Genomic DNA, 13,915 nt, shown 5'->3' on the forward strand with positions numbered 1-13,915 from the left:
CCGACCAATCAGAGGTAAATCGGAACTAAATTAGACCACTTAATCCCGCCCACAGCATCCGCCTTTAGGGTAGAAGGTTATGGCGTTATATAAACAATCACTTTTACAATGTTTACACGTGATTGTACAAAGTGTTCCTCGGTGATATTACTAGCAATTGTTGACACACACAAAAAACCATAATGCACGTATGCCATATACAAAGAGGCAATTATGCATAATCAGGGACAAAAATGACAGAATGGTATATAATCTGGGGAAACCTGACCTCCTCCCTAAAGCCCATCTAGATAGACTAGGCATGGTCTCTTTGTACCAGAGAGTTATGTAAAGTCGCCACGCCTAGAGCATTGGTTCAGCAGATAATACCATCTCATAACATGTATAGGCTTACATAAGGTTCAGTCCCAATCTTCACCAGTTTTTGGTAATCCTTTGGAAACCTTCCGGTTCTGGAAACTTTCAAACTCAAACCTTATCTAATGGTTAAATGGCAATCGACAAGAAACAGTGGTTCAAAGATAGTACAATTAATTGGTAAAAGATGAACTACAAGACTGCAACGCACACTTAAAACAGCATACAATATAATTGGTGCCCCCCCTGCCCACTCCCCAGGACTTGTACCTTACAAGAACCAGAAACCGGCCAGGAAAAATCACTACTGACCCTTCACACCCTGGACACAACCTCTTTCAGCTCCTCACTTCTGGCAGGAGCTACAGAGCTTTGTTTACTAAAACTGTCAGCCACAGGAACTGTTTCTTTCTTCAGTCCATCACCCTGATCAACAACTCACCATAATTATATTCCCTGTTTCATATCTATAAGTGCTGCATTATCAGAACTGTCAGTCATTACATCATCCGTATATATTACACACACTACTGCTGCTGCATATTGTTCAAAAAGCACAATATTGCACAGTACTGTTATTTGCACTACCATGCACTTTATGTACATAACTGATCTGTCATATATTCTGTATTCATATTTAATACTCGTACTGTTTATATTGTATCTCATCGTCTGTATTGTCTTGTCTTGTATAGTATAGTGTTATTTATGTCTGTATTGTCTTGTGTAGTTTGATTGGTCTTGTATTTTATAGTATAGAGTTATTTATGTCTGAATTGTCTTGTATAGTCTGTATTGTCTTGTATAGTATAGTGTTATTTATGTCTGTATTGTCTTGTCTTGTATAGTATAGTGTTATTTATGTCTGTGTTGTCTTGTGTAGTCTGTATTGTCTTGTCTTGTATAGTACATTTACAGCATTTGGCAGACACCCTTATCCAGCGCGAAGTACAGAAGTGCTTAAGTCTCTGTCATTGGATACTTTAACTCTGGTTCACTAAGTAACATACTTAAGATACCATGAGTTTAAAACATTGTTCAAAGTTTATGAATTAATTTTTATTTTTTTTAAATGCACCAAACAGGGAAAGAAGTGCTAGTTGAAGTCTTTCATGAATAAGTAGGTCTTCAATCGTCATTTGAAAAAAGCCAGAGACTCAGCTGTCCGGACCCCTAGGGGAAGTTCATTCCACCACCTTGGTGCCAGAACAGAAAAGAGTCATGTTGTATACTTACCTCTTACGCTGAGAGATGGTGGAACCAGTCGAGCAGTGCTGGTAGATCTGAGGGTGCGGGGTGAAGTGCGAGGAGTAATGAGGGCTTTGAGGTAAGAGGGAGCTGGTCCGTTTTTGGCTTTGTAGGCAAGCATCAGTGTTTTGAATCTGAATCGCAGCAGCGGGGTGGTATGCATAGTATAGTATAGTGTTATTTATGTTTGTATTGTCTCGTATAGTCTGTCTTGTCTTGTATAGTATAATGTTATTTATGTCTGTATTTTTGAGAGTCACAAACAGCTGGAACCAAATTCCTTGTGTGTGTCAACACACTTGGGCAATAAACCTGATTCTGATTCTGATTCTGATCAACAAAAGTTGCTGTTAGATTCTTAGTCATTAGGCACTGTTGCTGATCATAAGGGATCAAGGCTAAAAGTATGCACACACCTGACCATCATAGCCAAATGCATTTATTCCCCAAACTGTTAGAAGCTCACAGCTGTACAGGATGTCATTCTGTTGTAGTATTAAGATTTCTGTTTATGGAAATGAATAGGCCCAAACCTGTTCCAGCATGACAATGCCCCTGTGCACAAAGTGAGCTCCATGGAGAGACAGTTGGTTAAAGCTGGAGTGAAAGAACTCGAGAGCTATTACCTTAACCCCAACGAACACCTTGGGGATGAACACCGAGTGCACCCCAGACCTCTTAACCCAACATCAGTGTCTGACCTCACTAATGTCTTGTAGATCACAAATTCCCACAGCCATGCTACAAAATGAGCTCATGTAATATAATATAATATAATATAATATAATATAATATAATATAATATAATATAATATGTGCCCTGCGATGGGTTGGCACTCCGTCCAGGGTGTATCCTGCCTTGATGCCCGATGACGCCTGAGATAGGCGCAGGCTCCCCGTGACCCGAGGTAGTTCGGATAAGCGGTAGAAGGTGAATGAATGAATATATTATAATATAATATAATATAATATATAGTATAATATAATATAACATAATGTTATCTGAATTATGAAATCTGAACTAGATCTCAGAAACAAACCAGCCAAAACCCAAATGAAAACGTCACCAGAACATCATGAGGCACAGATTATCAGGGATTATAAAACAGTCCATTATACAGTATGTTTATATTATATTATATACGGGAAGTCGTGGTTAGAGGGTTTGACTCCTAACCCTAAGCTTGTGGGTTCAAGTCTCAGGCCGGCCACGACTGAGGTGCCCTTGAGCAAGGTGCCGAACCCCCCCAACTGCTCCCCGGGCCCTGCAGCAAAAATGGCTGCCCACTTCTCCGGGTGTGTGTTCACGGTGTGTGTGTTCACGGTGTGTGTGGTCACTGCTGTGTGAGTGCACTTTGGATGGGTTAAAAGTACGGATTTTTGAGAAATGCTTCAGAAAACTGAGTCGGGCCGAAAACTAAACAAAAATCAAAACAAACGTGTAGCCAATGAGCAGAAAGGGGCGGGGCTTGTCAATATGCGGCGGAGAGAGTGTTCAGTGCGCATGTGTGACATTAGCAGAAAGCGGTTTTAACATTGACGTGGAGGATAAAAACAAAGAAAGAAAGCGAAGAAAGGCTTACGATAAGGTCAGAAGTAGGACGTGTTAATATAGGATCAGCTTTCCAGCGCTGGAGAGAACTGAAGGAGCAGGAAGTTGGTGCATATTCACAGATTGGAGTTTCCTGAGTCAATAACTCCTGAGCTAAACACTGTTACTACACAAATAACACCTCTTTTCTATCGTAGTAATGTAGAGACGCAGCTACAACCGTGTTTTGTGTAGTAACAGTGTTTATCTCAGGAGTTATTGACTCGGGAAACTCAACTTTACTGAAGACGCCGAGGCGCTTTTTTCCTTCTCGATAGGTGAGTAACGTTGGTTTTGTTTTGTTACACAGAACTAATATATGCCTTTGTCCTTTACATGATTATACTTGTGTGTCATTTTTGCTTGTTTGTTTATCTGCAATCGTATTGTTCTTCACTTCAGCTATGATAAAGACACATTTCTTTCCATCAGTTGCCTGGGTTACTTATGTATGTGTGGGCGGAGCTATCGATACAGGGGTGGGACCCGTTTGGGTTAGGGGCGTGTTTGTTTTGGTGATTTTATATGTCAACATTGGCTTTCAAAAATCGGAGACCCTGCCTTTAAATGCAGAGAACGAATTCTGAGTATGGGTCACCATACTTTTGCCGTATGTCACGTCATATCGCAGCCCCTTTGAGCCACAGCCGACGTTTCTTTGTATGACCGGAAGATGGCGCTATTTCACAGGTTTTTCCAATAACGCGCGCACTTAAATGGCACAAAAGGTGCTATGAATGCGCGTGGCGCGGATCCCTGTACATTATTGTAGTAGTGTTGTGTTCCTTTGCCCAACAATACCGTGCAACTGTGGAGAGTTGTAAGGAATAAAACACATCTCACAAGTGCCATTTGCAGTCCATGTGTGATTATATGCACGACCGTTTTTCCTCCTCCCAAAAAAAACCCCAGCTCAATTTTATTTCCCACAATTCCACAGAGACTGGATGTAATAAGAGCAGTGTATTGTGCTGCACGGTACATGAATAGACGGCTATTGTATAACAGATTTATTTCCTAGACGAACAGTAAATTCGATGCAAATAAAATTGTGTGAGTAATGTGAAATGTAAACAAAAGCTGTTTTCATTGATGCGCAATGCATCATTAAAACTAGCTGAACTTCATGCTCTTCCACTGTGTTTAGTGTAGAAACAAGTGCAATTCATACAGGGTCTAAACAGTGTAATAGACAAAGCCGGTGTGTGTGTATATATATAATATACACCTCCCTGTCCTGCGACCGTGCACAAAAAGCGCCCGCCGCTCCCCCAAGCCTTGATCACGTGACTTGACATCTGCTGGCACTGGCAACCAAAGAAAACCAAGCAACACACAAGGAGGAGATGAACAGCATCCTACTGCTGCCACTTTCCACTGCTGAGACTGTCAGGAGTCTGGTCTGTCCCTTTGGCGCGCGCGCTGCTTTTTCAACTCCAACCTGCTGCTTTAAAAGCCCTTAAAGAGCTTTAAGGGAACTTTAACATTTACTGGTTTATTTTTGTTGTTGCTGCTGAGTTGATGCTCTAAAGGAGAGAGCATGCTTCATTTGTGTTAAGGGGTTGGCATGTGCGCTGCCCCGCCGCCGCTGCCAAACTGGAGGGTCGCGGTTCGCGCATCGGGGCGCTCCTGCAGGGGCTGGGATGCGCGCCCGGTACCTCCCGATTCCTTTCAGGCTTCGGCGCTGAGCAGCAGCGCCCGCAGGAGTCGAGCAGGGCTGCGAGGAGCCGCTCCACACGGAGCAGGATGCCGGTGATGAGGGGACTTCTCGCCCCGCAGAACACCTTCCTCGACACGATCGCCACGCGCTTCGACGGCACCCGTGAGTAGCGCGCAACCGCACGAGCGTTTCAGCTTCCACACACTGGCCTTGTCCAAGCTTTCCGCAGCGTTCACGTTCCAAATAAACATGATATTAAATGCAAACACTGAGCTACGCACCGCCTTTAGTGTGCGCTCTCACAGATACATGTACCAAACTGTACTTTTCCAGATCATTCAGACTGTACCATCAAAGAAACAGCTTTTATATATATATATATATATATATATATATATATATATATATATATATATATATATATATATATATATATATATATATATAATTTTTGCTTGGGGAAGATTTTACAATTTGAGCTATTTTTATGTGACTTCATTTCATTTCTTTCAGATTAAATCATGTTATTTTTATTGGACCACCTCAGAGACGAGGAAAAGTACAGTTTGTTGTCTTCTGGGTGTTCACCATGTGCCTGTGGTTGTTTGTGTCACTTTGCTAGTCTTTATTATAATAATAATAATAATAATAATAATAATTATTATTATTATTATTATTATTATTATTTGTCTGGTATATATTATTTGTCATTGTCTGGTATATATTATTACTGTTGTTAATAATAATAATAAAAAAAAAATAATAATAATAATGCAATTATTATTATTATTATTATTAACAATAGTAATAATGTATACTAGACAATGGCATTTCACTGATATAGGTCAGCATGTTTGGCAAAATATTCACTTAAACTAAAATAAATCTATTACATAGCCTCATTTTTCTTACGTCGCTTCCACAGAACGCAGAAGACAAAGTATAAACTGTTCCCCATGTGTCCTATAATACTGCATCCATCTTCAGTGTAAAGCCTGAATTCCTCTGTGCTGGTGACAAAAGACGACGTGGCCTCTCTTTAACAGCACACACAGTATTTTTGCTGTCGCAAGCTGTTCCTCTGTCCTGTGTGTGTATACTAAAGAGAAGCAGGTGCATGTGCCAATCAGCTTTAGCAGCTTGATTGTTACTAGAAGCAGCTCTCATTGTTCCTGATACTTTGTTCTTTATTCTTGCTTGAAGAATCTTTTTTTTTTTTGCTGTTTCTCAGAATAGAAGCCCTGCAGGAAAGAAAAGAATACATTTTCTTGTCGAGTAATTTAGTGAGCAGATGGTCTGAGTAACCAGACGGGTGTGTGCAGGGTGGAAGGTGTTGAGAGGGCACTTCTGGGGGAGAGACCGGCTGCTTCCTAAACCGTGTAGTACTGTACTAATTAACACATCTGAGCAGTACAAAACCAGTGCTTTGATGACCTTGTAACATATTTTGATGTTATTTATTATATGTGCATTTTGGCTTCAATTGCAGTGCAGTAGCTGCTTTGGGCTGTTTACAGTACATTGAAACATATTTTGTGTGAAGCATGATGTTGGTAGCTCAGTGGTGATGGTGTTAGTCTGCTGATCAGAAGGTAGTGAGTTTGATCCAAAGGTCCGTAAAGCTGCCACTGCTGGGCCCCTGAGCAAGGCCCTTAACCCTCAATTGCTCATTTGTATAAAATGAGATAAAGATGTATGTCACCCTGGGTAAGGGCTTCTGCCAAATACCCTAAATGTAAATAGATAAAAAGTTCTACCAGCTCTGAATCTCTGGTTTGAGCTCTGATCTTGAGCTCAGGTTACTGGCTGTAATTCCTCTGTGCTCTCTGTTTTCACAGACAATGTGAATTAGCTCTGATACGTTAATTTCCCCTAGATGCAAATGTGTGTATGCATGATGCCTTGTAATATCTGGTCTCCAATCCTACATTTTCTAAAAAAACAAAAAGCTCAAACAACACACGCGCACGTACACACACACACGCAGCATGCCAAAATCTCATGTCAAATGTTTTGTCATTAAACAGTGTTTAAGTTCGGGATACTTTCCTGCACTGAAACGTTTCTGACTAAAGTGAATCAGTATTCATCGTGTATTTTTCATTGTACTATCTGCTCACCAGAGGGTGCTGGATTGGCATCAGTAATGTGAAAAGTTTCCAGTTTTAGAGCTCAATCCACATTTGTCTAACTTTCTTACATGTGAAGCAATGCAGTGTTACTCAGATTAACAAGCTCGCTGAAACGCACCACACAGGGAGAGCTAGGAAGCAATGGAAATGAATGCGTATGGTTCATTAGCATGACAATAAAACTGATTAACTTATAGATTGGTGAGTTACGCTGCTTTTTATTGTCCCATACTGACAAAGCTTTTGTTAATTAGTAGTTAATAAACAATTACAGAATTCTGAGAATCAGTCATTTGGATGATGGGATTTTTGAATGATCATTTTCAAGTTTCCTTTATGTATTTACAGTCGTGAGTTTTTATGGCATGACTGATAGCTCCTGTGAGAACAGTCCCATTTAGCCATGTTAGTATAATGCATCGTGAGTATAGCTGCATAGCCGGTGTATTGAATTTAACCACATTTCGGCTCCATTTTGAAGCTGATTGTTGAGTGAGTGTTCTCTAAACCATTTATGTGGCCCACTCTGTTGATAAGCGCTCAATAAAGTGGGAAATAACAGACCAAGAGGAAGATCCCATCTTAGCCCTGGCTGGGTCTGCTCTTCTTATCTGTCCACAAAGATATACTCGTCATCTCTGCTTACTCTGAGATATATATATATATATATATATATTCACACACACACACACGTGCACACACACACGTGCACACACACACACACACACACACACATACACAAGTCACGACCCAACGTATTGGTAACGAATCTTATCAGTACCAAGCTCACTTATTCAACATGATGCCACACTGATCTGTTACAACAGAGAGGGCACCATGACATTAAGATACGAGATTCATCAAATGCGCAGCTCAAAACTACCTTTTGTATAACTGCAGATCATTATCTGAGGTGATTCTGCTGTGAACAGGGAGGCTTGCCAGCTTAGCTCTGGTAGGCCTGCAAGTTTTTTTGTCACTGATGAGTCTCAGCGTTCTGCCAGCCTCACCCACACATTCACACATTGCCTAAAGCTCTACAAACAAGTTTTCCTACCAAGCAGCCATCTATAACTGTGAGCAATAAAAGATCAGAAAAAGATCATGACCCGTAAAGGGCGTGCTGCCACACATTACAAATTGAGTCCTTTAGATTTACCCTGTGATGGATTGAGAGATTGAAGGCTTTGAAAACCGGAGAAGATTTAGAAGAGCGAAGCGTTGTTCATGTAAGGAACAGATTAATAATAAGCTTTGTCAGCATGAGAAGATGCAGAAAATGAGTTAGTCAAGAGGTGAATGTTGTGTGTCTGAAATCATGTCTCCATTCAAAAAACAGCCATTAAGAACTAACCGCTACGTATTACAGTTAAAACAATGTTGTGATTGCAGCTGCAGATCAATAATGCATGAATGTGCTCAAGGTGGAACTGGTGGAAACCAATCTTTTCCTTTTCATGTAGGTTTCTTTTCATCTATATTGAGACCAGTCTTCCAGCTAGAGATATAGCATTCTGCTCCATGTATTTAACCCCCAACCCTGATTCCATTCATCCATCAAGGCAGGATGATTACCATGGAGTCAAAAAAAAAAAAAAAAAAAAAAGCGAAAATGTTTACCACCACCCTTAAGACTGAGGCTCGTTCAGAGTGATCAGTATAATTCGGAGTGCATAAACAGAGGCCGCACCCTTCTCGAAGTGCGCACACTCAGCTAATTATACACCTCCAGCAGCTCTCATTGTAATTAACTCCCGCCAGTGTCAAGAATGCATTGTGGCCTCTTGGCTGTCAGCGCAGAGCTTGAACAACACGTTACCACTGCTCAAAAGCTGGAAGTTCTCCAGACGGACTACAAGGAACGACTTAGAGCAATGATGAGAAATGTGTTCAGTTCAGTGAGTTAGCTTTGTGGAATCGTAGCCATGCACCAGGGTCTCATTTATTGACATCTTAGCATAGCTTTTCTATCGTTGGTAGTCATTATGACAAAAAAGATCAGTAGGCATTAGTTGGAGTTTCTGTAAGAATAATAACATCTGTTTTTTTCTGTACTGCATAGTAAATTGCTTGGTGAGGCAACTGTGCAATAATATAATTAGACAACACAAAAAGGCACAGAAACACTTACACTTGTACTTTCATCCAGCAATATCACTTGTCTGGCACATGGTTAAGATATACTTGGAGTTTAAAATAAAACGTTCAGCTCCCACGGTATGAAAATGCAATAATATTATGCAATAATGAAATATTTCCCATTATGTTTGGGTCACTATATTCTGGTTAACATCTGACAATGACATGCAATTGCAGCGATACTTGATAAAAACAAAGCAGTGATATTTGTCTCTTGACATTTGACATGTTGTCCCTGCTAGAATCTACCTAGTGCAAATATAATCACACCAACAACATAGCTAGCATTTGTGCTGTCTTAAGGGTTAAAAAATAAACTGCCACTTTTGTCAGATCTCTCAAATCTCCTAAATGTTCTTTTTTTTTCAATTTGATCAATTTTCTTAGTGATCCCAGTATTGGGGACACGGTGGCTTAGTGGTTAGCACGTTCGCCTCACACCTCCAGGGTTGGGGGTTCGATTCCCGCCTCCGCCTTGTGTGTGTGGAGTTTGCATGTTCTCCCTGTGCCTCGGGGGTTTCCTCAGGGTACTCCGGTTTCCTCCCCCGGTCCAAAGACATACATGGTAGGTTGATTGGCATCTCTGGAAAATTGTCCGTAGTGTGTGATTGTGTGAGTGAATGAGAGTGTGTGTGTGTGCCCTGTGATGGGTTGGCACTCCATCCAGGGTGTATCCTGCCTTGATGCCCGATGACGCCTGAGATAGGCACAGGCTCCCCGTGACCTGAGAATAGTTTGGATAAGCGGTAGAAGATGAATGAATGAATGAATGATCCCAGTATTAGAAAAAGGTGAAGCAACGGTTTTGTTCTTGTTTCCATATTGCCACAAAACACGCACAATGTGTGCTGCTGATGTGCAACATCTGTCCTGACCCCACACATCCTAACCCAAGTTTCAGACAAAGCAAATAAACTTCAGACCATAAGCAAAAAGCATTGCTTATTAATGGGGAATGCAGGCAGAGACTGTAAAGGTGCCACAGATGACAAAACCCCCAGTTGCTGAAGCCATGAGTGCACTTTAAAGTGGCCGACAGGTCGTAGATCAGATTTTTTCAGAGGAACAAGAAAACAATAGTTTAGAAAAGAAGGTATCTGAAGAGGAAGATGGGGATGACTACATCCCAGAGCACGATGCATCATCTTCACATGAAAAGGCTGAACATTTTTGTTAAACAACAGGAAAATTATATGACAACCAAGGAATGTCATAAAATGTCATAAACATGACCCCAGAGCATGAAGGTGTGCAGTTGCCCATGCCCACAGCATTGTCTTAACATGTTCATCACACCATCCATTGAGAAAATCATCCTGAATGACATAATGTCAGAATGGAAGGACGATTGTTTCTGTGCCTCGGTGCCACTGAAAGTTTTTCACCCTTTATCAAGAATGCTACGAAGTTATGAGCTACCAAACATGGAAGAAACAAACTGTTGGCCATAACAGAGGTCTGGGAGAAGTGGCTGGAGCTTCTGCCATATCTCTACAATGCTGGGCTTGAAGTGACTGTGGAGAGTGTGAATGTATTTAACGTTGTTAATATGTATTGCTGTATTCATGTATCTGATTGTTTTCTGTGATACTGATACTGATAAGAGCTTGCTGTCCTTTCTGTATGTGTACGCTCAGCACGCCAGCAAAGAATGGCATCAAGATATCGGTGGCATGTGACACACATTCAAGCTGTGTGTGGAAGATGTAAAGTCTACACAGGGAAGCCAACCAGTGGAGGCTCAGAGAAGAACAAGGGGATGTGGTATGTGCTTGATGTGGCAGATGGACTGAGGCAAATGTGACAATTTCTTCACTGCTGAAGATGAAGAGCATCGTGGAACAAGCCTGAACTACTTCTCTACGGGGAGATACGTCTTCTCATCAAAGTTTGACTCCACCTTTACCACCAATACTCCTAAATAGGAACAAGCCAGCCATCATCGTAGACTACAGCCACGAGATCTACTCTACCTGGATTCCTGATGAGCGCAACAACAGGAGCATGTTCCTAGCTGGAGAAGCTTGGAAAGCCACTTTCCACCCAATACAGTCAAATAAAGGAGCACCTCCCATAGCCACTTGGTAAAGCCGATCAGGGGCTGAATCTTGTCCTCATCCACCCGAGGCTGCAGCTGGGGCATGTGAGAAGAGAAGATGCCAGTTCTACCTACCAAAGAAGGACTGTTAGACAAATACTATCTGTAAATTCCATGCACACACTGGCATACTGTACTACATGTGCTCATTAGAGTTGAACTTCACATCAGTTATCTTACTTTATTCTTATTTATTGTTCTTGTCTGTACAACTTGTCGGTGCCGGCAGTGGCTCAGAAATTGATATTATTAAGTATTTTGCAGAGGGGGGCACGGTGGCTTAGTGGTTAGCACGTTCGCCTCACACCTCCAGGGTCGGGGTTCGATTCCCGCCTCCACCTTGTGTGTGTGGAGTTTGCATGTTCTCCCCGTGCCTCGGGGGTTTCCTCCGGGTACTCCGGTTTCCTCCCCCGGTCCAAAGACATGCATGGTAGGTTGATTGGCATCTCTGGAAAATTGTCCCTAGTGTGTGATTGTGTGAGTGAATGAGAGTGTGTGTGTGCCCTGCGATGGGTTGGCACTCCATCCAGGGTGTATCCTGCCTTGATGCCCAATGACGCCTGAGATAGGCACAGGCTCCCCGTGACCCGAGGTAGTTAGGATAAGCGGTAGAAGATGAATGAATGAATGAAAAAAGTATTTTGCAGTTCTAAACAGTACAGTATATCATTACAGTGCTGTTTCATGCTACAGAACTCATATTTACACCTATGCACTAATACTTCACTGTCTGTAGTCACATTGCAGTTCTGCTCCATCCTGTACATCCTGTTACATATTTTCTACCAGTTATAACTGTATATAACTCTTCTTTGCTTTGCTTTGCTTACCCTAGTTTACATTCGTTTACGTGTATATCGTCGCTGTCAGGCGGAATCCTCGTATCTCCAAAACAGTTATTTTTCAGGAAATTAAAAAAAACGCCGTACCTTATCTGCAGTGCACAGGGTTTAGTCCGCGTTGCAGTGGATTGTCTTGCGCTAAATTCCTGTCCTCAGATGAGCACCAGGACTAGCGGGGGTCAAGATTTTTTTTTCTTTGAGCCCAGTGTTTTGAAGACATTTACCTCAGAAGACGTGTTGATTCGTTGCGACTCTGCGAATCTCTCCCACGGAGTGAGGAAGAGGTGGACAGTTGAAGTGTCCAATGGAGTTATGAGATTTGCACTCAAGCTATTTTCAAGACTTTAGATTGGTTAATAACTTGTAAGAATAACAGACCCACGTGGGGACTGACCAATAGCATCGATATGTGAAAAAATATGAAATTGACCAAATTTGGACATACGAGGTTTCCGCCCGACAGCGACGATTTGTAAATTGTATATTTATATTAACTGCACACACACACAGTATATTCCTTGGTTACTCTTGTACATACAATGCACATAATGCACACATTTGACCTATATATATATAAAATATTTTTTTAGATATATTGGACAAATAGCACATAACTTTTTTACATATACAGACATATTTACCTACACTGGTTCCTGTATGACAATAAAGTTTTACCTATCTATCTATCTATCTATCTATCTATCTATCTATCTATCTATCTATCTATCTATGCAATAACTTTAGCAATAATAATAATAATAAACCTCATCTTTAATAAAGAAAACAAATATAGGACAAGGGGAGTATACATAATGTTACCGGCTTAACTTTCTTTCAGAATTTCTTCCACTTTTCTTATCGTGAGCGTCATCTCAGGATCCCAGGACACGACATAACAGCGTAAACAAACATGATCATACAACATGTTTTTACTTTCTAGATCAGTTCCTATACTCACAGATTTCTTCTGACTGATCAAACCTTGGCTGTTAAGACACTTAGCTAGAGAGATCGTGTGTGCAGATCTGGAGCTGTTTGGTGTTTGGTGAGCTGAAGTGTTTTGGATGCACTTCGCACAGACGGGCTGCTTTTACACGCTGCTCAGTTCAGCATCGCACCCAAGTTTGAATCACAGCATGTTAAAGTGACATGTTCGTACTTAACCGTGTCACACAGCCAACTCAACACAATACACAAACACAACAGCTTCACAAGACTCTCCTCGATTGTCACTGAGCAGATATTTGAAATAAACGTATTTTTCTGGCTGTGGGGGGTGGGGGAATAGGGGGCAGGGGCTACTTTCTTCCAACGTGAATGCATGATTCATATTGATCAGATAATGTGCTCTTAAAGGACACAAATGTACAGATACAGATATAAGGTGCACATCAGACAGATTTAAAGGGCATTGGGTTGAGACCAATCATAAAGGATGTAACATCGAACGTCATTTTCTGTGCTTGTGGGACAAAGAAAGACCACATACTATACATTATAGTCTATAGCATGTAGATTCAGCACTTAACACCTCTAAGGCACACACACACACATCAGTGAACACCCCAACAGTCACATACACACCTTTACACATATCATTAACACCTGTAACACATACACACATCAATAAAAACTCATAACACACACACATTAGTGAACACACCTAACACAGAGACATATCACTATACACACCTTCACACATATCATTAACACCTCTAACACATACACACATCGATTAAAAACTCATAACACACACACACACATCAGTGAACACCCCAACGGTCACATACACACCTTTACACATATCATTAACACCTGTAACACATACACACATCAGTGAACACACCT

The 13,915-nt window shown here is 41.3% G+C and overlaps 1 protein-coding gene across 1 annotated transcript in view; it reads left to right on the forward strand.

The window, feature by feature from the left end:
• Nucleotides 1-4,504: 4,504 nt before the first annotated feature.
• Nucleotides 4,505-13,915, forward strand: part of kcnh3 (potassium voltage-gated channel, subfamily H (eag-related), member 3) — a 177,196-nt gene continuing 167,785 nt past the window's right edge. The window contains exon 1 of the mRNA XM_060875949.1: nt 4,505-5,018. Within this exon, the coding sequence (XP_060731932.1) occupies nt 4,943-5,018 (76 nt within the window). The 5' untranslated portion in view covers nt 4,505-4,942. The remainder of the gene's footprint in view (nt 5,019-13,915) is intronic.

Source organism: Tachysurus vachellii, chromosome 8, assembly GCF_030014155.1.
Source record: "Tachysurus vachellii isolate PV-2020 chromosome 8, HZAU_Pvac_v1, whole genome shotgun sequence".
Taxonomy (NCBI): Eukaryota; Metazoa; Chordata; class Actinopteri; order Siluriformes; family Bagridae; genus Tachysurus; species Tachysurus vachellii.